The following is a 25786-nucleotide window of genomic DNA, read 5'->3' on the forward strand; positions in this document are numbered from 1 at the left end:
TTACTTAGTGTTCTTAACTCTTCCTGGAAACACTGATGTTAAGAGCGTATTTATCATCTGGCAGGAATAGACCATATGTGAACATTGCTAAAATGTCTTTTTAATATACTAAACTGACTTTTTTTTTCAGAGATTTTGCAGTGTGAGGGTGTGATCTGAGGTCTGTGCAAGTCTTCAGGAGCCTTTTCAGTTCAGGCTCTGGGGTAAATATAACATGATGGGCTGGAATATAATAGTTCTCAACTTTCCTAAGGACAGCAACTTCAGTAAGGCTGGCAGAGCATGAAGGTCCCTCCATGTATCCAATAGGGTGATCCTGATTCATTAAAAAAAAAGTTTTATCAATGGTATAAAATCTTCAAAGTGAGGGTTTTCAAAATGAAAGGTATGAAAAAGGGGAAGGTAACTTTTGTCTTAAAGCAGTTGTGGAGGAAATAAGTTTATGAATGTTACATATTTCTCCTTAATAAATTATCTCACGTAAATTAACTGTTTCATTAGGAGCACCTCTTAGCTGCCAATGAGATATTCATGTGCTCTAAAATGTACTTTCCTTTTAGCTGACGGCAGTTTGAGGTTGCAGTTATGTTCATTGATGTATATTTCTGAAACTGCTAGTCCAGGAGAAATTTTATCTTTGCTCTCTGAAAGGTTTGTGAGTGTTCATAACAGGAGTGTATTTGTGAGTTAAGTGATGGAAGCTGTAAGGTGCCATCAGAATTTGAGAAGTGTTAATGAAAATGAGAGGAAAAATGCGTTAAAGAATCTTGCCTCAGAATTCTTCTGCCTGTCAATGGAGTGTATTGCCCATAAGAGATGAGGGAGAGTAGTACATGTGTCCACATTGTGATGAGCAGTTCCTCAGTCCAACTTCCATGTTAAATGTTCTTTTGGCCTTTATGCTGAAACCTTGACTATGGACACAATAGGAAGGGACAGAGAAGAGAACCTTCAGAAAAGCTTCTCCTTTATGAACAACAGAAAGATCTGTTTTTCTAAGCCCTAAATGAAAATGTGTTTGTAAATATTCTTTTATTATTCTTGGACTCCTTTTTTTTGTGCTCAGAGATGGCACTCAAGACCCAAGCTGTATATTTTCTCCATCAGAGAAAATGGGATTGACGTAGAGATTTTTAACATCTTCCTTCAAACTTGTTTCCTTGCAGTTGAAAACCCAGGCCATGATTCCAGTGCACATTGGAAAAGGTGAGAAACTGTATTATGTGGGAGTCTGAATCCAAAAGACCTTTAGTCAGTTAGTTTTCAGTTAGTTTCTGAGTCAATCTAAATGTAAGCCCTTACTAATTTAATTTTGGTTTGCAAGCTTTATCATAATATACTAACTTGTAAGGTATTTGTGGATGGCATTATAATACTGGCTATGGTACTTTGAGTGACTTACTGCTTACAAGAGCAGTGCAGAAACTAGTCTGAAGAGAAAGTTGATTAACTCTTCCCCTTGAAAATAAGTTTCAGAAGATTTCTTCCAAGTAGCATTTCCAATGTTCCTTCTCTATTTGCAGGATGACTAGAACCATGAGCTGTGACAAACATACAATAGGGACTTAGTATAGTTGTGTAATATTTGTGCAACATTTTGAGGATGATAAGTGTTCAGTGTGGTAGAAAGAGCACATGATTGCACAAACTGTGGAAGTAGTAGTTTAAAAATAAATAAAAAGATTCAACAAGACAAATGGGTTAAGCCACTAAGATTGAATCAAACAGTCAAGCTATTTTGAAACTATCAAAACCCAAAACTCATTTGGAAAAACCTAGGTAGGTACAGCATGTATTAACTTAAAACATTTTTATTTCTGTCTGTTTTACAACATATAAAGACTGCATTTTACAGTTCAAAAACCTAGAAGATGTTGTAAAGAGATCATTCCTGGCCTTCCAGTTATAATGAGAATTTACTAGTAAGGTGGTTGGTTGGTGTGATATCATGACGAAAAAGCATAGTGAACATAAGCCACAGTTACAGTTGGTGATATGAACAGACTGAATTAAGTTGATGACTATAGTTAAAAGGTTTGACATACTCTGTTACTAATCCACTGAGCATTTCAATGACTCTCACACCTTGGAAATAATAGGTGGTATGGCTTGGCCATGGCCTGACCTTGTGTACCAAACTCACGTGAATGTCCCTTAAACTTCATGACTGCAGAAATAGTGCGGGGAGTCCAAACACCTTTTTCTTCTTTAATACACTGTGCTTTGTCAGTATAAAGATAAAACAATATTTGTGAGTGTTTGGGGTTTGTTTTGGGGGGTTTTAATATATTAAGGACCATTAAAAGAGATAATTAATGACATGAGATGAGACCATTTTATTGTATCACCTCATGAGAACAACAGGAAAATTGTAACATCCATGAAGCAAGGTGTCCTGGGGTAAAAACAGAACAGAACAAAACAAACAAACAAACAACAAAACAAAAATGACACCCTAAAATTAAATAAAATAGTCCCTTTGCAAATCTGAGCTTTTGACATATTGTTTTTCAACTGCATCATGTTTATCCATTCAAGTTTGGAAGGTCAAGTATCTGGGCTTCAAGGACTTGTGAACCTGACATATGCTTTGAAGGAAACTGATCAAAGAGAGTGGTTTCCACTGCACAAGGTTGCAGTTCAGCCAATTCCACAAGTATTTGAAGTCACTTTAGATGGCAAGAAAGGTTAAAATATCCCATAAGATAAGGGGAGCAACAAAGAAATATAGAATAATGTAGACATCAATGTAGGCTAGAAATGTTGACTGAAAGAAGTATGATCAAGTCCTCCATGAAGCATCTTGCTCATGTTGTTTAAATGTTCCAACAAATTTCTGGTTTTGGAAAAGTTGCATCAGTTTACACCAACAAATAAATTGGACCATTTTTAACATTTTGTTCAGAAGCTTACAGACAAGGCAAGAATTTCTATTCAGTATTCAGTGTGTTTGGCAGAACTGGTTAGGTGAACATAATTACAAATACTTGTAATTAAAACTTAGCATTTAAGGATTTCTGATATATGTGTATGTGTTAACAGCCTTGTGCTTTATTTTGTTGTATCTTTTTTTCACTTTCTTACCTCTAGCATCTTATGAATCAACATGGCAATAAAAAACATGCAATGGAAAACAGCACTAACTTTGGCAGCAAAAACTGGCTTTGTGGAAAATGGGCAAATGATCCTGGAAAAGGGTGTTTATCCCAATACCATGATTTACAAGGAGAAACTTATTGGTCAACAATGCAAGAAGCTGCAAAACAGAGATGCAAAGACATTGTTGACATTCTGAAGAATGATGGAAATGTGAACATTAAGGACAAATATTGGATAAGACCATTAGGGGTTATGACTGAATGTGATCACTGTGATGTGCTGGAGCATCTTAATCATAATGATATGTAGTTAGGAAAAGAGAAATTCACCTGTGCACTGGCATACATCTTGCCTGAGTGCTGAGGTCTTTCAGGAAAAAAAGAGGAAAGTAGCTGGAAGGAAAGGAAGCATATGTGAGTGTTTCTGCTGGACTAGAGTGATGCTTACATGTTTCTGTAATGCATGTGAGAGGAGTGGCAGAGTTGAAAGCAATCCCTTTCAGTCAAGGAGAGATTGCTATACGTGCTCTTCTTGCCCTTCTGTGTTTCTCTTTACTCTGCTCAATCCCTCCCTCCTACCTTTCCTTCCACGTTTGGAATTATATTGGTATTAATTACTGAAGTATATTTGAAATATGTCAGTTTGAAAGTCCTCAGTTGTAGCGCTTACAGTCAAAGCAGAGCCCGCTCAGGTGAGCACTTGAACTTGTGTCTGTACACCTCTTATTTTGATTTTGGGTTTTATATTTGTCACAAAAAATATTCCGTGCTTTAGTAAAGCTTTAATTTAAATATATCTGAAAATAAGGAGGAAGGTACTCTGGGTTTGTTTTTATGATGATCTATAAATCACTTTGAATATAAATATAAGTTCCATATCCTCCTTTGAGGTGGACATAGCAGATGATCAAGGCCTTAGCAGATGATCGTGTACCAGTATTGTTTTAAGCAGCTCAAGGACGCAGTCTGGACTGCAGAGCTCTGCTTCTGAAATCTGGAGGAAGTGGCAATGAGCCTGGTGAGGCAGGGCTGCTTCCCTTACACAAAATGGCTTATGAGGGGCATCACCTGTGAGTCTGAGCTTGGACTTTACATTTTCTCTAAGAAACAATGTGGCACAAGGTTACATCAAAGATGTTTGTAGTAAACTTGCAAATGTATATTCAGGTACATTTCTATTTCAGAAATACCTCTGTTTGATTAGATTTAATTAACTTTTCTTTTTAGCAGAAACTAAGCAAAATGCAAAACACGTTCCTTAGAATTAAGTGAAAACCACTGAAACTACTTAAACGCATCTTATTTGAGAGTACTCAAAACTGATGTTTCTGTGTTTTGATTCTTTGTAAGATGTCTAGGTAGTAACTAAGAACATAGATGGATGAGGGTTATTTTCGTCCTGTAAGGAAGTTACACCTGCCTAGTTTTGTTGACAGTTTTTTAGGGGCAGGAAGTATCTCTTTGCAGCCACATCCCAAACTTTAATCCAGGAAAGTGGGTCAAGCACTGTTCATTCTGCTGTAGACAGCCATAACCAGTGCCTAGAGCTTGTCATTGAAAATGGTTTGGATGTCAACACTCTCTTGTCTGAACACATAACTTCAAATACTTATGATGACAGAAGAGAGACTGCACTTTGTCATGCTGTTTCTAATAATGAGATTCTTTGCACCAAAATATTGCTCAAAGCAGGAGCAAATCCAAACAAGGATCCTTTAAACTGTGTTCTTGTAGCAGTGAGAGCTGACAGCCATGGAATTGTAAAACTACTCCTATCTTGTGGAGCAGATGTCAACTGCTAATTTTGTTGCTTAATGATACACATTTCCCCAGTGCATTTGGTATTCTTTGAATGGTGACATGATGCTGAGGCTGTTGCTCAGTCATGGATATAATGTGAAGATGTGTTTGGACTTTTATGTGTCAGGGTATCTTTGGAAATTCTTTTGTGTGGCCAGCTCCAGAGCTTGAGCCTATTCCCAGTTGGACTACTTCTTCAATATAATAAACTAATAAATACATACATTCCTTGCTTCTCTTCACTCGGCTCTTTTCATTAGCCAGATTGAAACACTCTGGCTTATAGTGTTGAATTAAGATTAACATACTGGCAAAATAATTTTTTGAAAACACTCTAAAGATAAAATAGCCATTCCTCATTTTCCTCTCTGAGGTAGAGAAAATGATGTACATATGGTGGTGAGGTGGTTTTATTATTTATTTTCATTAGTATATTAGAAATTTAGAAAGGAAATTTTAAGAAATCATGAGGAAAGATTCTGGAATTTCTGTTCCTTTCCTAACTAGTGGATTAGATCTGTTTCCAAAGAAATATTTCTGTTGAACAAAACAGTGCCACAGATTACAGCTTTTTTTTTTTTTTGCCTTCAAGCCTGGTTGCATAAATTAAGGGTTCACAAATGCTAAACATGGAAGAAAATGAATTTTAAAGTAACCTACCTAGGTATCAATTTGACTGTTGAAGGCCATTGCTAGGACTTTGTTTAAATTATCTTCTGTAATTACTTTAAAATGTGTTCTTTGGCATTTCTCTGCACAGATTTTGAAATTATGGCTTGATGTGTTCTCTGTTTCAGTTCTGTGAGGTTATCGCTGTTCTGTGACTGAGACATTTAGCTGGAAAAGTGGCTTGTGTTTTTTGTAGATTACACAGATTATGTGCTTCTTAGCCCAAGAATTCAGTTTTTCATAGAAACACAGAAAAAATGAGCAGAGATACCACAGACTGGATAAATATCTAACTTCCAGTTAATAATGTTATGATTTATTATAGGAAATTTTAATTGCTTATGTCAGGTCACATTCATCCAAAGTGTTGTAGCATACTTTGTACATTAAAGGTCATGGTCCTATGTAAAATTCTTCAAACATCTAAATGATTATTTTTAGGTATTTTTGCAAAGTGTTTGATCCCAGGTGCAACTTCAGTGTGTGCATGTTTCAAGGCTTGGCAAAATTTAAGTGACTTTAGGTAGGCTCTTTTAAACAAAGAGTAGATTTTGATGAGCAAACCAGGAAATCAAGGAGCATATCCCCTTGGTCAAGAAATGTTGTAACTTTAATTTTCATTCCAGAGTTTTGGCAGACCAGTTCTTTAACAGACTCACCCTCAGTTATGCTGTCATGCACTGCACAGTATGTTTCTGCACAGAGGAGAAAAAATCCAACAGAATAAATTTAAAGATATTTAATTAAAAATTATTTGCAGTTACTCCCTTTGTTTTTTCTAGCATCTGTTCCATCTTGAGGAAAGAAAAAAATACACACCCTCCCAACTAAGAAGATATTTCAATTGGTGGATATCAGGATTACACAGGGCATAATCCATTTAGCTAAACCCACATTTATCAAAATATTGTGTTGGAAAGGACCTTAAAGATCATTTAGTTCCTACTCCCCTACCATGGGTGGGGACACTTTGCATTAAAACAAGTTTCTCAAAGCCATCTGCAACTTGGCCTTGAACACTTCCAGGGATGGGGCAGCCACAACAACTCTGGGCATCCTGTTATTTGAGAGATTTGCTGTTTATTACACATACACATGTTCACAGAAACCAAAACTCAGCTCCAGTATGCTTCTGCCCTACCCCTGAACTCGCTTTCCATGTATTTATCCTGTTATGTCCAGGAGGTATTGGCCAGTAGAGCCTTGACTTGCAGTCAGATATGTTCAATTGTTCAGAATTTCTCCTTACTTGCTGAAAGTCATCGTCATATAAGACCTAACTTCTGAGTCAGACATGTAAATTCCACTTCCCAAGGCAGCTAGATTGGTCCTTTTTGTGTCCTTCTTCATGACAGATTCACTGGAGCAAATGGAAGAAGTGAAAATTACTGGTCTGGGATACGAAGAAGGTTTAACAGAAGGCTTCATTCCTCCTTCTGCTCTCAGTAGGGCTATTATTCATGTAGCTTTCCAAGACATAACTTCTGGGGATTTTGCCAGGAATTTTGACCAGGATGAAAAATATTAATTTAGTCACTTTTGAAAAATTTCTAGGCATCTGGCATCTGAGCCAGGCCCCTGACAGAAGGATGCCCTAAGGTGACTGGTGACTGCAGGCATGGCCTGAGCACAGAGTGCCCAGTGAGCCCAACACAGCTGACTGCAAGTCAAGGCTCTACTGGCCAATACCTCCTGGACATAACAGGACAAATACATGTATGCTTCCTAACCTATAAACTGATACTTCTTTGTGGGAATTCTTAATTAGAAATATGGGCCTGATCATAGTAAATCTTAAATTGTGGTAATTTTAATTAATACAGTGACCACAACAGAAGAATTTAGGTAATTGCATATCTGATACAGTATACTGCAACCAGCAAAGGAAACATGATCAAATAAGGCTTTAGATAGGAGATTTTAAACCCTTTCTGTGGCTAGAGCCAAATTCCATTAGTAATTTTAGTTCATGGGCAAAGGTTTATATTTAGGACTTCATACAAGCATCAGGCAGTAGTTACATTGCCTGTAGCATCAAAGCATTCAGATGTAGCACTGAGCATTGCCCCAAGTGTTTAAAATACCATGAACTAGTCCTTTGAATATCACTAGGTAAGCTAAAAAGACATGGTACTGGTTGTGTTTGTCTTTTAATCAGTACAGCCAAGCCCTTTTTTGTTTGGTTGCCTTTTATAGGAGGTGGAGTGATACTGGTATAAAGCTTTTCTATCCTTCACCATTGAAGTTGTTTATTTATTAAAGGCTTCTGCCCACCCTTGCTTCCCTTCCTTCCCACCCCCATCCTCCTCAATTCTAAAGCAAGTACAGCATTATGAGAAAGTGTCTTTTATATTTTCAAGGCAACCATGAACTGAATGGAGGGAAAAGCAAAACTTTATTTTAAATGAAATATGAGGTGAGATAGTCATGGAGCTGTTTTCCCCATGTCAGGCTTATGGCACAGCTAGGAATTGAACACAACTCTTTTGACTCCCATATTTTGCAGCCAGACCATTTGATGCTACTTTTTATGGACTTGACTATGTGGTGGTAGAACCAGGAAATGTAACTGGGCCAGAGCTGGTGGTTGTGTGAAAAGACACAAAGGCTTAATTCCCAGCTGGAAGAATAAATTGGTAGGAAAAAACATTTTTATTTTCCCTACTTGGACTGTGATTGAACCCTTGCAACACTAGCATTTAATTTTCTCGACTATTTGGGTGTGTCCCACAGGCTGTTCCATCGCAACCCAATTCCATGGCATGCCCACCCCCGGGCAATGTTGTCTACAAGTAATTAAATGCCCTGGCACTGAATCAGGCATGCTGTGGGATAGGGCCTCCTATCAATTTGGGGATAATGTTTGAAATCAGAGGTATAATTTGGTTTCTATTTCTCATAAAATCTGACACAAGCAGCTGCACCAGGCTGTGAGCTCTCCAAGGAGCCAGACATTCAACAGTGGTTACATCAGCCTTTAGCCTTTTCAGCACCCGTGGGATAGAGTTTGTAGCTGTGAGTGTTTTCAGAGCTCAGTGCAGGAGGGAGAAAACCATCGCCACGAGTCCTGTATATGACGAGCTGTTCCCTGTAGAAGCCATAATGCTGTGTGTGGGTCATCCATAAAGCTCTGTGCACTGGCTACCATCTAATTTTGGGAGCTGGCATGGCAGAGCTTGTTCTGGGTATCAAGGCCGGGGTGAGGCTGAGGTGGGAGGTGAGCAGCAATTTTACTGCAGCAGTCTGTGTTCTGACATGGGCTCCAAGTGCTGAGCTGCCCTTTCTCAGACTATTGCCATCAGTGCACGAGTCACACATGGAAAAACACCGTCACAAAGCCACAGGCTCTTTTGTGTCTAGCTTGGGGTAAGGTAAAGGGATTTTTCATGACCCTTACTTGGGGCAGGAAAAAAACTCTACTAAAATATCCATGGTTTGGCTATGGCTTGCATGGATATAATTTGTTTTGATTTATCTCTGTAGAACAGGTTTTAATCTCTTTTGTTTTTCCATCACTTCCAGGGTCTGGAACATAAGTCTTATGAGGAATGTCTGAGGGAGCTGGGGTTCTCCTGAAAAGCTACAAAAATATATTAGTGAATGGTTAGTAGTCATAAGAATGATATAACAGTGTAGCTCTGGTGACATGTTCAATGTATTTTCATTTAATTTTCAAAATTCACATTTTCAGTAGAAATCTCTACATCTAATTGGGCAAACCCATTGCCATTTGTCCACATTTGCTGTGCATGGTAGATATTGGCAGAACTTCTGTTGTCATTAATATGGACTAACAAAAAAATAAAAACAAAACAACCCCCCGACATAATTAAAGAAAATAGAGAATTTACCTGGTTAGTACTGCTGCATGTATTTAATTCTCTATGAAGTATGTAACTTGTTTATATTGCTGGCATCTCCTTTTTAAAAAAATCTTCATAAACACACACTGTTAAAAATAAGTGACAAAGGAAATGCTAAATATAGTAACTACCTGTTTTGCTCTCTTGTGTATAAAGAAATAGAGTAATTTTTTAAACTGAATGACAAACCATAGGTTTGGCTAAGTTACATGGGAGAATTGTCTGCCAGGTATTAACAAAGGATGAAATCCATGCAGTTTTCACAATCACTTATAATTTAATAACTACCTGATACAGACATGCATATTACAGTGTATTTGCAAATACCACCATAAATAATACAGTTCTTACATTGGTAATTTTTACCTATTTTATTATGCTTCATTTTTTAAAAAGTAGTAGGCTAACTGCATCCCACTGAAATTATCCTTCTAAACCCCACATTTTCTGTGCATACAGCAGTTTCTTTCTTACTTTCTTTGCAATACAGTGGCCTCTACTTCCTTTCCAAACCTGTTGAGCAATATTGCGATGTAATTCCAAACAGCTGCTGTGGTCACCCTATGTCTGTACATCAGTAGCAAGTGAAACGATTTCTATATATAGTTTGTAAATCTGTTGGCAATGTTTGTAAAGCAGACTGAGATTCTTCCTGAGGAATAAGAGCAGCTCTGGGAAAGCAGGAGCATTAAGCCCGTCCTTGTGTACAAAGCAGTTTATCTATTTGGTGTGGAGAAATGAGGAAGTGGCCAATCTGCAGAGACGTGAAAAAGCACTTGCTTTGGGCAAAACCCTGGCAGGAATAGTCTGTGCTGTCAAAGATAAGCAGGTTCATCTCATGCTGTTAATACAGAACATGACATTGTACTGACATGAGATGATTAAAAAGTATTGGCTGTGTAGGAAGAAAAGAAAACTGGGAATTGGAATGACATTTATTCAATAAGATTTATTTTCCCCCAATGTCTTCCTTAGTTTAGTGTGATTCAGGTAGGCAGAAGGAGCAATAAGTCCCAAGTCTGCTGCACCTTTGGCACCCAGTGGCATCTTCTCTGTATAATAAAATAGAGCACCAGGATCCATGCACAAAGGTGAGCGTTCTTTCTTTTCATTAAAGGTTGAGAAATTTGTTAGTTCAGAAATGTTCTTATTTGCACTCAGATGTGTTTTTGCCCCCAGTCCTTCCCTGCAGGCAGGTTTGCCTGACTTCCCCCTGACTCCCCTTCCAGGATGCATCCATACTATCTTCCCATCAGCAGCATTATCAGAGCCCATTCGCTTCTTCACTCCCTCTTCTGTCTTGATAAGTAAGGCAACACAAACACCCCCACCACTGAAATACATTAGACTAGTGGTTGTCCTGTGCCTTATGGGTGTATGTGCATAAAATGTCCCCAGCAACTGTTGAGAAAGCTGTTTTCCAAACTGATCTGAGCAATAAGGCAGCCCACATGCACATGTTTTTGAGTGAAAGCTGATTACTGTTTGCGATGGTCTGAGTTGTTAAACTACAGCCTGTACCTGGAATCTGCCCTCCTGGTAGCCTGGGGTGTGTTGCAGGGAATCTGTGGGAAAAATCTGTCTTTGAGCTAGAATGCTGAATCTGATTCCCAGGCAAAGACTGGTTTTGAATCAGGGTGATGTTTGCACTTACCCCACTTTGGATTCCCCCAGCATGTATGATAGAAAACATCTTTGTCTTCTGTGTGACTCCCTGTTTACAGCCATCACCCGGAGAGATGGAGTGAACAACAGAATCATCTGGCACTGAGAAAAGCAGCTGAAAAATTGTTTCTTCAAATGCCTTCAGTGCACGCTTCGTCCCATTTGCTCTGCTGACACCACTGTTAAATGTAGGTGATGACACATCCTTTTCAGGCACAGTACCGTGCGCACGATTTTCACAAGGTATGCGAGTCTCCCGAGGGAAAGAGCTGCAGCTTGTCCCATCAGTCTGCCTCGTGGTCTTGTGTACTTGCCAGGCTGCTTGACCCTGTGTCTCTGCAGGATGGTTTGAATTCTGCATTCAACCTGGGCCTGTACATGCAGCATACAAAAACTGAGACATATATAGAGATAAATATATATATATACATATATATATATATATATTGCTGTAGTGGGAGGGGGAGAGCAGGCAGTGAGGAACACGAGGGCAGGACAGAGGAGACGTGCAAGGAGGAGTAGGAAGGAGAGGTCAGCAAACAGGGTGTGGAGGTGGCTGAGAACAGTGAGGGGTTTGCAGGGAAAGCAGGAGTGGGGGGCCTGCAGGACCAGGATGGAGAAGGCAGCACAGCAGTAATAAGGCATGAAGAGAGAGCTCAGGGGCTGGTGCTTTGAGTGGATAGCACAAGGGAAGGAGTTGGTTCAGGACTGAGGGTTGCAAAAGTGGTGGTGGGAGGCCTGCAGGAGCAAGCAGCACAGCAGATGGGCAGCAGGAGGCATGGGGAAAGCCCAGCGTGCTGTGATGCATTGTTTTTGATGTGCTCTATGGCAATTGGAGCAGTTCCTGCAGTGTGGGACTGAGCTCAGTATGAGCCAACGCATCTGTCTGACAGGCTGTCCTCCCGAGCCCGGACTGAAATAGCCACTGTCCTGTGCCTGAGGACAAGGTTGTACAGCCCTCTCCTTGCCTGCCTGTAGTTTTCCCTGCACTCATCTGAGTGGAAATATGCATTTATCTGTGGGCTTTGTCCTGCTGTGGGGTGGCCACATGTTGCTTGTGGCCTTTAAGCAATTGAGCCAATGTGCCCCAAGTGTGGAAATGCAAGAGATGGAACAGAGTTCCCTTGGCTGCTGATTGAAAAAATTAATTGCTTTGAAGGGAAAAATGGACACTTCGAAGGGTTTCCTCTTGTAAAACCAAGACAATAAATGATCTTTCCTCCAGGTTAGGAAAGATGGAAAATCTTATCTGAAATTTAGCTGCTGAAAGCCAGGAACCCTGGGTGCCAAGGTCTACAATGACAGAGTGAATCCTCCTCCTATAAAATGGGTGCTTCCAGTTCTCCTTTTCTCTCAGCTCAGGTTCTGAAGTGAAAAAACACTTAATAATTCTGTCAAATGAGAGATGAGTTTTCATGACCTATTGGTGAAATGGTGAATTCCCTGCATAGAGGATTTCAGCAGGGCATTAGGAAGGTGAGTTTGGGTTTTCTGTTAGGAGTTGGCAAAGCACTTCATCAAATCATCACAAAGATCTTTTAGGTCATCAAGTTCAAATGTTAGCCTAACACTGCTAAGACCACAACTAAACTGTGCTCCTAAGTGCCACATCTACATGTATTTTCAATACATGCAGGGATGGTGACTCAGCTATGGACACCTGTTCCGATCCTTGACAAACCCTTTCATGAAGAGATTTTTCCTAATGTCTAATTGTAGGATTCACCCTAAACAGCAGCCAATGTAGCTGCTATAAATTTGCCTTCCTGTACTACATATTGTTCATGCTCTACTCACTGCCTCCTGTGATGGAAGTTCCCTGTGCCACCTCACTAGCACACAATGGACTCTTCCTAAACTGTTTCTAATGGTGTGATTGAGAACACAGCTGGGGAGATAGAACAGTTTGCTCAGACCTCTGGGTCTTTTGCTTGGTTTTTTTAGAAATCAGAACATTTATAGTACCTGAAAAAGGAGACTATGAAACAGGAACAAAATGTTTCAGGTAAGAATGCTAATAACAGGAAAACACAATTACTCCTGTCTTTGTTCTGAGTTCCTCTTGGAAGTTGGAACCTGTGATCTGAAATGTTGTAAGGGTGGGAAGTTTCAGCCATGGCTGATGCCCACAGGAACTGAGCCCTGATCAGCTGAAATGCATTATGCCAAATACTGCCAGAAAGGGAATCCCAAATTCCAAATTAGTGGGTACTTTGAGTCTTAAGGTTTCTGTACCTCTTTCTTCTTCCTTAAAAAACTGGTAACACCTTCATGTCCTCTGAAAAGGCCACTGACAATTAAAATCATTGATAGCTTTACTATGCTGAAGAACAGGGGCAAAATAAAACACTGTAAGGCTATTGAATGTGTGTGATCTTTCTCATGCAATGAAAAAGAGTAAAGGTTCTGAGTAAAGGTTCTGACACTCGTGTCTAGGATCAAAGTATATGATTAGAGAACTATGGAATTAAGGACTGTGTTTCAGTGCTCATCAGTAGGCAACAATAAATACTATTCCTACATTTTCTGACCTGTGAGTACTTGTCTTTACAGTTTTAGCATATTATTTTTAGTCTGTGTGTTATTTTCCATGTGCTACAGCCTTATTGTTTTTATTAAAATTTTCCTGGAGAGTGTTTGTGGCTCTTCACCTTTGGCCATTTCCCTGTAAAGAATAGGTCATAAAATACCACAAGTGCCATATAGGATCAAGAAGGGACACAAACCTTTCATAACCTCACCTGACTGCCAGTTTTCTCCCTGCTTCAGGGAAGAGATGTACAAGAAAGTACCTTGTCCATCTTTAGTAAGGTCTTTAAATTATCTCATGGCTAGAATGGACATCATTGGCATTTTGTGTAGAAAAAAACACTGGCCCAGTCTTGTATCATGTCTCAGTAAGGAGTAGCATTGAAGGTAATACTCATGGTATTTAATATTCCTTTGGAATATTATTTTAGAAGTTAATTATACATGCTGCTTTTAAAAAGTTTCTTTGATTTTGGAAAATTTTGTTTATACATAGAAAATTTCAAATAGACAATTCAGGTATCTGTATGTTTGTACTTTGTATAATGGACTCTCAGCTCAGGAAAATTGAAGACTTAGAAATTCTGTTGTACCTAACAAAAAAGGAACAGCAGGAAGCTGATATTTTTTTTCTGGAAACAGTATATTTGAATAGATTTAATTTTTAACAGCATATTTTTGCTTTTAATATTGTACATATCAGTGTTGTACATATCAACATTGTACTAATAAAATATAGCATATTTCTAAAAGCATTTCAGTTTCAATCAGATTTTCCAACAGAAAATATATCCAGTTCACATTTCCAAACTCCATCAAAATATGCAACAAAATGTTGTCAGCAAAAATGCACTCAAGAAATATAACTTCATTATGCTGCTTCTCTGGCTAACTCCAATGATAACAATGTGAACCATTGTCCTAGACATATTAAATAAATAAAATTGCTTGGAGTGCAGCTATGTACAGATAATTAATGCAGCTCTATCAAACAGCATTGAAAATGCCAAATTAAAAGAAAAAAGGAACTTATTATATTTCTCTAGTCTTTCACATTTTTTCAGAATTTGGCCCAGGCTTCATTCTGCAGGTGAAAGAGTGAACAGAACTCCTGTGGACCCACTGACCTGTCTGTGTGCACTTGGCCCATCATGGGGCCTTATACCAGGAAGGCAAAAGGGTGAAGGTAACACTCTTAGCTACCTAAGCCAAGCATCTGCCTCCTTTTTGTTTTATCCAAAGATTCTGTCAATGTAAATGACCTGCAAATATTTATTTTATATTAAACTGCATGGTATTCTTATGTGTGCTTTATTAATGTATTTTGTAGGTTGGGAAAGACTAAGGTTATAAGCTTTCATACCATTTCTTGATCAAGATAACTGCATGAAGTTCATATAGATGAATTATCAAAGGAAAAATATGATTTCTTTGAGTATGATTTTCATAAAGATCTGATATTCTCCTCTCTGTACTGTCAGTAAAGCTGTATGCATAATAATGAAATTAAATGAGCAATTTGGCTAAACAACATACCTCAGTGCAGGTGTCCAATCCATACTGACCAAAGGGATGATGTCAGAAAATAACAATACTTCAAATTATGTTTACTTACATTTCCATTAAATATAGGCTTGACTGTCTAAAACACACTGTGTGTCATCATTTAAGAAGGCTGATATATGTTGTTATAGGTGTGTTCCTACTTCCATGTACCAAAACCTTCTCTCTTCCTCTCCCTCCGCCCTCTCACAACAGAGGTTGGCAGGTATTGCTAGTCGGCGTGTTTCAGAAAATGCTGCTAGCTCACCATCATTCACTGCTAAATAGAAAAAAGGAAAAAGACATAAAACGACCACATCAGAAAAACAAACAATAAACCGCACAAAGTTTAATCTTTCTTTTTGTAATTCTTCTTACTGAAAGATGCCTGTCAACAAAAATAATGTCAGAATAGTATAAAATGTATTATCAGAAACTATAATGTAGCTATACATTTAGAATAAAGACTTGAAGGGCTCTCTCCAGGAGCAACAGCCATTAACAGAACAGCCACTAGAGGCCTTCAGTCGCTCGTCCCGTCAGAAGTGATGAAGGCACAGCCCCCCTGCCCACCCAGGGCTTGTTACCCTTAAATCTCCGGGTGACTCTGTCCATTCCCCCAGCAGAGCACAATTCTCCACATGAACAAAAATCTCACAGGTGCTCCGAATGGACATGAACAGCTGATTCTCACTCTGATAGTCCTAGAAGAAATAAGGGAATTAATAAAAAATTCAGTTGTGTGATTTGTTACAGACAATGTGTACCACTGTGGGAGCAGTGATCCCCACGGCTGCTGGCACGCCGACCTCCTCCCCTTGGCTGCCTTTGCACAGATCCCAACCACCTGCAAACACCTTGCTGGGATAACAGCATTCCACGAGAAAACTGTGAGAGGAAGTTCACTGAACAACAGCAAGGGTGTTTTATTTCCAGCCCCTGTGACAGCTCAGGATTAAATGGATTTTCATTGTTCTTTCCCCACCGCAATGTGGACACGATGCCAGTGTCAGTGCGCCCGGGGTTTTATTTGGTGCCGCCCCCCCGTCTGCGAGGCTGGTATTCTCCCACTAGCTGCCTGCTCTAAATATGGCCATGGCCAGTGTGTCAATAATCCCCCTCTTTAAGGGACTTGCAAACATTAGTGTTGGGACATTCCTGCTGTTCAGATGTCTAGCTGACGTCTGATGCTTAAAACGGAGCATGCTTTCATCCCTTCATGCATTGTCGTAAGCCCCCGATGATTACTCTTAAAAGGGTGCCTCTGGCTATGCAGGGAAACAGTTGCTGACCACACCAGACACAGCTTGCTTGCTTCAGCCTTCTTGAATGCCTGGTCACTGTAGCTTTGTACCAGCCTGACCAAGCAGGACCATGTCTACCTTTGGGTACAGAAGAGAGCTCAGTAAATATGAAGACATTGATGAAGATGAGCTCCTCGCTTCTCTCACTGAAGAGGAGCTGAAGGAGCTGGAGCGGGAGCTGGAGGACATAGAGCCCGACCGTAACCTTCCAGTGGGACAGCGGCAGAAGAGCCTGACAGAGAAAACCCCAACAGGGACTTTCAGCAGGGAAGCACTGATGGCCTACTGGGAGAGGGAGACCAAGAAACTCCTGGAAAAAGAGAGGTTGGGTGCATGCGAGAAGGTAAGATGCTGAGGCATTTGCTCTTTCCTATAAATATTTGGTTTTATTCTGCATTGGCATGATCTCACTGACTGATTTAATTTCTTTTCAGTCTCTTGTGGCATTTTTAAGAACATTGTTAGCCATACCTCTGTGCCTGCTAAAGCGCTGAGTATTAGATCAGAGTATTTGCTCTCTCTGCAGGTACCTTAAATGCTCAGTTCAGAATAGAAGAAAGTGCCATAAAAACTATTGTTAGTGATTAAAACAGGAACAAAAATTAAAGGGCATGTTAGAAATTGTTAATAGCTAAAGATGTGGGCTTTTGGATAGTATTTGATTTTTTAAGAAAGCTACACATAATGCCTTTTCCTTTCCTTAAAAACAACCAGTATTGACTGCTGAGAAACATGTAAGGAAGATAATTTTGAATACATGTTATGTCAGAAGCTGAGTAAGCGGATGCTAGGCTTTGTGCTCGCTGGAAGAAAGCAGCTTGTGTTGCAGTCAGCAGCTTGTGTTGCTTTGTTCCTGCTGAGGATCCTTGGCATGGGTCAGGAGTCTTCTGGCAACTGTAGTCAGAGGGCAGCTGTACATTATCTAAAAAGTGGCCTGGGATAGAGTCATCAGTCAAACCATTTAAATGCATTCCCAAAAAAACAACCAGTAGTGTTTGTTAGGCAACTCATTCCCCAAAATAAAAATGTTAGTAATAAAAGCCATTTCCTGAACTGCAACTGAGGAGTACAGCTGGGCAGGAGTGAAGGGCTTAGTCTTGGCAAGCAGTGAGCACTCTCAGTCTCAGCTGATGTCCACGTTGGCACTCCTGATCCTTGCTAAAAGTGTATGTGAGACTGAGCCCAACCAAAAAGCAACTTCTATTTTCATGATGGCTCCATGTAATTTCAAAGCAAAGTGGGGACTTGGGGATTTTTAAGCACTGCTTCCTACCAAGCTTTTACTGTGTTTACAGGGACACATTTTCCCATGTTTAAGCAGAAAGTAATACAATAAAGGCAAAGACAGCAAAACTGAACTCAGAACCTCTATCAGCCTTGATGCAGGAGCTTATTTCATTTGCAAGGAAATAATTGCAGTTTATACATTAGATAAAATATCTTCCTAGAGGAAAGTCAGATGTATTAAATTACTCTGCAATATCCAGGATGTTTTTACATGTAAGTATTTTCTCTTGTTTGTGAATGGAGGTATAAGGTCTTTGCAGGCAAGAGCAGAGACCAGTAGCTGTCAGCAGACCATTAGTATCAGTTTGCAGACATCGACTTCACTCCCTGTTTGTCAGTCCTAGAGAGTAAATGGCAAGATTAATGTTTATTTCCAGCTTAGCCTGGAACTCAAAACCTGGGCACTTCTAAAAAACCTGCTGAACAGGTCTAACTCTGTATCTTATGCAATGGCAGGATCTTTTTTTTTTCTTTTTCTATGTATATGCAGCATTAATGATGGGTACTGGCTATACCTCCAAGTCCCGGCAAAAGATTCTATACTTTTTGATCTGAGAAAAAACTTCCAGAATGCATCCTTAAATAATAAAAGGTTGATATGCTGATATAGAGGTTGCAAAGACTCTCTCCACTGATGGCAATGAGAAAGGTCCTTGAAAACAATTTTCTTGCTTTCAACTGTCTGGAAATTATGCACCTTTATCTAAGATGGTTATTCATGCTCCTTCTATAGTTAGTGGTGACAGATCAGCTGGTCCAAAAGGCAAACAATTTGCAGATAGCCTTTTAGGGTGAATAACTTGTCCTCCCAAGATATTTACCTCAGCATTGACTCTCTTAGTCCTAACTTTTCATTATATTACTCCCAAAAAGTAAAATGAAGCCCTACAGGTTGCCTGCAGCAGTCCTGTGCCACAGTGCTGCTGCAGTAAGAATATGTCTCTCCATATGACACCAGAAAATGTACCTGACAAGCAACTAAATTCTGCCTTTGACCTCAGAAATGTCACTCAACAAAAAAAATCAAGTAGGTTTTTATTAATTTAACATCACTAAACATATCAATAGTAAATTTAAAGGCACCTCCTTCTGCTCATCTGTAGTATATATTCTTCAAGATATAAAACCAAAGCCATGAAGATAGGGTTTTGGATACCTGCTGTTTTCAAGTCTTAAAGCTCTACGGATATATAGAAGATACAGATACAAATCTTAATCCCATAATAAGCCTATAGGTAGCACAGTATCTCTCAGCATAAGGGCCTTGCTGCACATGTTCTACAGGAGAAGCAATAGGGCTGGGTCCTATAAGAACTCTGTGTGCAGGCCAATGCAATCAGACCTTGCAAGATCCCAAGTACTGAATGCTCAGGAACATCAGGCAGAAACAACTCAATTGTTCTGCAAACATTACAATTAGCATCTTTTTTGCATATGTCCCAGCACAGAATCCTACTGAAAATTGTGAAACAGTACCCTGCATTTTAACAGGTCTCTATTTTCAGAGACAGATAACTAAGCAAACCTAAAACTGCACAGGTTGTCTAAAAATAGGCTGCCCTGCTAGTAACACTTTTGTTTTCCAGAAACAGAATCACTGTGTCTCTGCACAGTGTACTCACTTTGAAAAATACAATCTAGTATTTTACAGAGATTAAAACACAAGTATTGCTAAAGTAGTGCTTACAGAACAATTATAATTCATCCAAAGTTTTACATTTACAATTGTAAAGAAAAATGTGTACCTATAGTTTTTCCAGTAGGCAAAACATGACATGGAAGACCTTTTGAGCAAGAGGTTTAAGGCTGGTTGTAGATTCTGGGTTCTGTAACACCCCATAGATCCCCATCACACTGCTGGAGTCCTCCATGGGAAGAGTGAGTCTTTCCTGGGGTAGAGACCTTTCCCTGCTCCTCTGCATAGAGTTCTCTTTAGGCACCATAATTGCTAAAGGCAGCAAGCAGACCTTTGAGGCATGCTTCCAAATTTGCCTTCCTGGTACCCACCAAACACACTAAAAGAACCTCGTGTTTCAGAAAAACAATGCATTTGCTCTGTAGACAATGAGTTATAACAATTTTCAGTGTGGTGGCTGACCTGTGACAGCTGATGGTGAGCACCAGCTTAGCTCCTGACAAACACAAAGAAATTCAGGGGTTATTGACATGTGGTTGCATCTTACCTGTGGGAATGCACCTCAAACCTTTCTTCACAAATAGTTTATTAGTATGTGCAGCCCATGCAATACATCCAAAGTATTTTTGACATAACTTCTGTAATTCAGTACTGTTTTGCATGCTGGTATACAAGACTACACATGCAGACACTATTTGTATTTTAAAACATGGCAACTTTTAATTTTTTAGACATACTAACATATGCAAGGGAGTCTGAGATGTCTAATCCTCATGAAATGAAGAAGCTTGCTGCTCATGTTCATTCTGAAATTGTTGTCTTATGTTTCTGCTGTCAAGTGTCCAAATTATATCCCCTTGTAGACATGCCAACACATAGAAAACCTGAAGTATGTCCGTGTCATAATACCTTGTATCAAGTTGTCTCTCGGCAGAAATCACTTACATTGGTAGAGTGTTTGCAATTTATGCTAAGCATTTTCTAAAGAATGTAAAAGAAATAATGTTGTATAGGTGTTAGATGAATCATTTTTCTGTTCTCCTAACTGCATCTGTTTGTTTTTAGCTTTCAATGTTAATTTATATAGTGACAGTATAATTGTTCCTGTGCTAAAAGGCAGCAGTTCCATTACTTCAATCATGTTTAACACCCACACCTACGTTCCTGTTCAGGATTCTGAGCAAGAAGAGGACAATTCGGAAGAACTTCAAGAAGAATGTTTCACAGAAAGCAATAGTGAAGTGTCTGAGGAGGCGTATACTGAAGAGGATGATGAAGAAGAAGATGAAGAGGAAAATGAAGATGAGAGTGATGATGAGAATGAGGAAGAGCAAAATGCTGCAGCTGGCAGGCATTCTGACCATGTCAGACACAAAAAGTGTAATGGTGCAAAGGACAATGAAAGCTTCCTCAATGGCCATGATGGAAAAGACAGTGATAATCGGAGCTCAAAAAGCAGTGCCATCCACCCTTGTGGAAATCCAACAGTTATTGAAGATGCTTTGGAAAAAGTTAGGAGCAACGACCCTGACACCACAGAGGTCAATCTGAACAACATTGAAAACATCACTTCACAGATGCTTATACAATTTTCTCAAGCCCTGAGGGACAACACAATGGTTAAGTCATTCAGCTTGGCTAACACCCATGCTGATGACAACGTGGCAATAGCTATTGCTGGTATGTTAAAGGTTAATCAGCATATAACTAGTCTGAATATTGAGTCAAATTTTATCACAGGCAAAGGCGTGCTGGCCATCATGAGAGCTTTGCAGCACAACAAAGTTCTAACAGAACTGCGCTTCCACAATCAAAGGCACATCATGGGCAGCCAGGTGGAAATGGACATAGTCAAACTGCTGAAAGAGAACACCACTCTGGTAAAGCTGGGCTACCACTTTGACCTTGCTGGCCCAAGAATGAGCATGACAAGTATCCTGACAAGAAATATGGATAAACAAAGGCAAAAGCGTATGCAGGAGCAGCGGCAGCAGGAGTCAGGTTGTGACGGAGCTATCAATCCAAAGACCAAAGTTCTGCAGAAGGGGACACCTCGGTCCTCACCTTATGTGTCCCCTAAAAGCTCACCGTGGTCTTCCCCAAAGCTCCCTAAGAAAGCCCTGCCAGTGAAATGTCAGCCTTCAGCACCTGCACCCCCCCCTCCCCTTCCCCCCTCTCCCCCGCCTCCCCCTCCTCCTCCCCCTCCTCCGCTTCTTCCAGAGAAGAAGGCACCTACCAGGAATATAGCTGAAGTCATCAAACAGCAAGAAAGCTCAAAAAAAGCCTTGCATAATGGACAGAAAAAGAAAAAAGGCAAAAAAACCAGAAAACATGAGAACAACATATTGAAAGAAATTAAAGATTCTTTAAAATCAATCTCAGACAGAAAATCAGAGGAAGGCTCACGACCCTCCACCCGGCCATCCACCCCACAAAGGTCTCTCCATGACAACCTTATGGAAGCAATTCGGGCAAGCAGCATAAAGCAATTAAGGCGGGTAAGTAAGAGATCCTAGGTCAGTAACTGATTGTGGTCCAAATATAGCACAAGCTCAGTAATTTTAGTACACCCAGTTAGTTAAAAAAAAAAATCTTAGCAATGTGATCATAATAAAGCACTTGGGAGGAGGCTTCCCTCTGATTAGGCTTTTCTCAGCACAGTGATTTCTGTCTGACTGTGATTTTGACAGAAATTGGGGTACTCTCCCAGGCTCTGTCTTGTTATGGGAGATAATGTGTAGCACAGAGATCTTGGCAGTGTATGTCTGCAGGAATTTCAGGTGTTTTGCCATCTAGACTGTACAGCAAATGTAACGAATGCCCTTCCCTTCCCTGTTTCATAGGTGGAGGTACCAGAAGCCCTTCGGTGAAATCCTGGATGGCAGAACAAGCAGAACAGTGATCGAGGGGAGGCTGCTTGTCCATTCACTGGTGATAACATAGACTGTCTAGAAAGCTGCTTCCAAAGTACACTCTTAGATTCAAGCCATTTCTCTTTTATTTCAAAGAAATAAACCTGCTAAATACAAAATAATGCTTTAAGGATCCATTTCCATTGTAATCTGTAAATATGGAAATAATTTTCTTTTTTATTTAATGAGATTTATATTGAGAAGTTGTTGCTTATTTAGATATTCTTGTCAATATCTGATTGCACATAACTGGACAAGTTCTTTACACTGAGATGTAATAGTTTACCAGCCTGTGGTTTCTTCTTTTTTTTTTTCCCATGAATTTACAATAAATGTGGTTTGAAGCTTTCAAGCAGACACATAGTCCTGGATTTCTGTGAGTGAAAACCCTCCAGATGCTTGCATCAAGTTCATGAGCATTTGGGAAGTCTCCTGGGAAAGAACCTGAGATCTTTCTCAGCTGCCCCTGAGCATGTGTGGAGCACAGTACCTGAGCCCATATGTTAGTGCAGTTTCATATTTGTATTGGAAAAAATGGTTTATAGGGCCATTAAAACTAAGCTATGGGTTGTGTCAGGTCACCAGTATGGCCCACCAGGTCCTGAAACTTGGCCTGAAGAACTGGGAGATGAACAGAGCTGTAGTTCACCTTGACTTAGAGGCTGATAGTTAATGTCAATATTTTAAGGATGCAGCAGAGTTATTCAAGTGAGATCCCTTCAGTGCAAGTCCTGTCTGTAATCAGAACTAACCCCAGTGCAGACATCCAGTCAGACAGAGAAACTTGAAAAGCAGCCTACCAACCAGGTGGAAAAAGGCTTTCCTATGGTATCAGTTGAACAACAAGCAGGGTGTGAACTGTCAATGTGATACAGTGGAAGCAGAGCCAATGTCACTTGGAGATGCACAACTGGAGATATCACATCACAGGCAATGGCATGGATAGCCCTTCCTCATGTAGCACTAGACATCTCCCTCTGTCAAATTAGTTATGGTTCTGGGTGCTTCAGCTAGTGTGAAGACAGTGATAACATGAAGAAAACTGAGTAGTGGCCAAAATGTTGAAAGGCAAGAAGGTAGGTATGTCCAGAAGCACTGCTAAGTGTTAATTAGTTTACTCATTGCAACTATAAATAACAGAATTAGTATTTCTTTTCTATGAAGCCACACCAATGAGAATTACCTAAGGTTACCCAGCAGCGGTACTGAAAAAATATGGGTAAGCTTGTTCCTACAAATATTAATGAGATAGATTTTCCCAGAAATAGGAACAAATTACTGGAGGGAAATTAAGCCTAATGGAGAGGGGGGTCTTTGAACGAATTGTCAGAAATGTTACTGCCATGGCAAAAAAAAACAGTGAAGACACCTTTTTCTTTTGTATTTATTGACCAAAACGTACCAAAAGCAATTTATAACTAACTGAAACATGTTGCAACAATTTTCTTCTTGCTTGGGATCACTTATGAGTATTTCTAAATTCAATATTACAGTATGATTGGTCTTTAGCTGCCTTTATAATTGCATAGGCTCCCATAGCATAAAAATTGACCTGTGGTCAATCTCCCGTGACCAAATGGAAGCTGGGGCTTGGGATCTTCTGAGGATGAAAGCAATGTTGGAATGCAGACCCCATTCAGGAGTAGACCTGTGGCCACAGACCTTGAGGAGGATGAGAAGCTTGAGGAGGATGAGAAACATCCTGGATGTTTAATCAAAAGGCAAAAGCAGCTGAGCAGCTGCAAGGGAAAATAAAAGGCAACGAGGGAACTCAGGGAAAGCACGATGGAGAGGATTTGGACAAGAGAAGTAAACATTTTTAAAAAACAATACCATGCTTTTGAGAAAAGAATTAGAGTGACAAGTGAGGAAACTGTATGAGAGGTGAAAAATGATATAGAAAAAGGAGATGATAAAGAAGAAAATGAATACTGAAAAGTGTCAGATGAGAGAAGAGAAAAATGCGAAAGGAGAAAAAGCCTAGAAAAAAAGGAAGAGGGAAGAATTCATTTTTCAGGTTGGTAAGAGCTGCTGGAATTACCCTTTTGCAGAAGGAGAGGATGATAGGCATAGCTCCTATAAAGCTTTGTCCAGAGCTCCCAGTGGTGGCTGTTGAGTGTCCATGAGCCCTGCTCTGAGGTGCTGAACCCTGCTCTGAGGTGTGATCCCTGCTCTGAGGTGTGATCCCTGCTCTGGGGTGTGATCCCTGCTCTGATGAGGTGCTGGGCCCTGCTCTGGGGTGTGATTCCTGCTCTGAGGTGCTGAGCCCTGCTCTGAGGTGCTGGGCCCTGCTCTGAGGTGTGAGCCCTGCTCTGGGGTGTGATCCCTGCTCTGAGGTGCTGAGCCCTGCTCTGAGGTGTGATCCCTGCTCTGGGGTGTGATCCCTGCTCTGAGGTGTGATCCCTGCTCTGGGGTGTGAGCCCTGCTCTGAGGTGTGATCCCTGCTCTGAGGTGTGATCCCTGCTCTGGGGTGTGATTCCTGCTCTGAGGTGTGATCCCTGCTCTGAGGTGTGATCCCTGCTCTGGGGTGTGAGCCCTGCTCTGAGGTGTGATCCCTGCTCTGGGGTGTGAGCCCTGCTCTGGGGTGTTGGGCCCTACTCTGAGGAGCTGTGCAGCCTCAGGAGCAGCTGCCATGCGCGGCTATCGAAGCTCTGTGCCACACTCCCTCCCCAAGGGTCAAGTCCTGTGCCTTAGCCAAAGTCTAATCTGGGCCATTACCTTCTGCCTGCACACATTTCACAGCAGTTTCCCTTGGAGGCATTTCAAGGCATGGCTCCCATTTGCAGAGCCACAAGGCACCCCCAAACCCTTGTTAAGGTTTTGATGTCCCACTGAAAGGAAAGCCAGTGCCCTTCCCTCTGGGGTGTCAGCTCTGCTGGCAGGGATGTGTCCAAGGAGCAATCTCTTCTCTATTCAAACAGGTAAGCACCCCATGACAAAGCAGCCCAACCCCTCTGGGAGCTACTGTGTTGCCTCCCTGGACAGTAATATGGTTTAGCAGGAGCCAAGAGGTGCCAAGTGTGTTTCTGTCTTGGGAACAGGCACCCCTGGGGCCCAGGTCCTGCCTGTAAGCTCAGTTCACTTCTTCTTGCTCACAAGGAGATGATCTCTGCTGGAGGGCTGGCTGCCCCTTGTTTGACCTGCAGGACAGGTGTCCTGGAGTCAGCTCCTGCACATCCTTTGCCATGCTCCCATCAGAGTTGGACACAGGAGCCCCAGGGTGCAGATATGCTCCTCATTTGGACTCCTGAGGCTCCTGCAGTGGGTGGCCATCCCTTTTCTCTGAAAGACCAGTCAGAGAAACAAACACATCAAAATCTATCATGTGTGTGTTCCATGTGTAACACAGCACAATTCACACTGTGAGGCAGCACCTCAGCTCCTGTACACCTCACTGCAGAAGGACACTGAGGGGCTGGAGCGTGTCCAGAGGAGGACAGCAGAGCTGGTGAAGAGTCTGGAGAGTGAATCACAGCAGGAG

General features: G+C 40.7%; 2 protein-coding genes across 2 annotated transcripts; both read left to right on the forward strand.

The window, feature by feature from the left end:
* Positions 1-1181: 1181 nt before the first annotated feature.
* Positions 1182-5828, forward strand: ASB15 (ankyrin repeat and SOCS box containing 15). The gene is given in 14 exon segments (XM_077178031.1): positions 1182-1206; positions 2331-2390; positions 2547-2678; positions 3091-3129; positions 3132-3212; positions 3215-3404; positions 3989-4168; positions 4543-4895; positions 4898-4936; positions 4939-5012; positions 5014-5099; positions 5273-5285; positions 5696-5755; positions 5757-5828. Coding segments are annotated over 14 exon segments (1404 nt in total).
* Positions 5829-16326: 10498 nt separating this feature from the next.
* Positions 16327-22544, forward strand: LMOD2 (leiomodin 2). Its single transcript, XM_054632073.2, has 3 exons — positions 16327-16813; positions 20566-21891; positions 22237-22544. The coding sequence occupies exons 1-3, from the start codon at positions 16541-16543 to the stop codon at positions 22261-22263; spliced, it is 1626 nt and encodes a 541-aa protein (XP_054488048.1). The 5' UTR covers positions 16327-16540; the 3' UTR covers positions 22264-22544.
* The last annotated feature ends 3242 nt before the right edge of the window (positions 22545-25786 follow it).

This window comes from Agelaius phoeniceus, chromosome 5, assembly GCF_051311805.1.
Source record: "Agelaius phoeniceus isolate bAgePho1 chromosome 5, bAgePho1.hap1, whole genome shotgun sequence".
NCBI classification, from domain to species: domain Eukaryota; kingdom Metazoa; phylum Chordata; class Aves; order Passeriformes; family Icteridae; genus Agelaius; species Agelaius phoeniceus.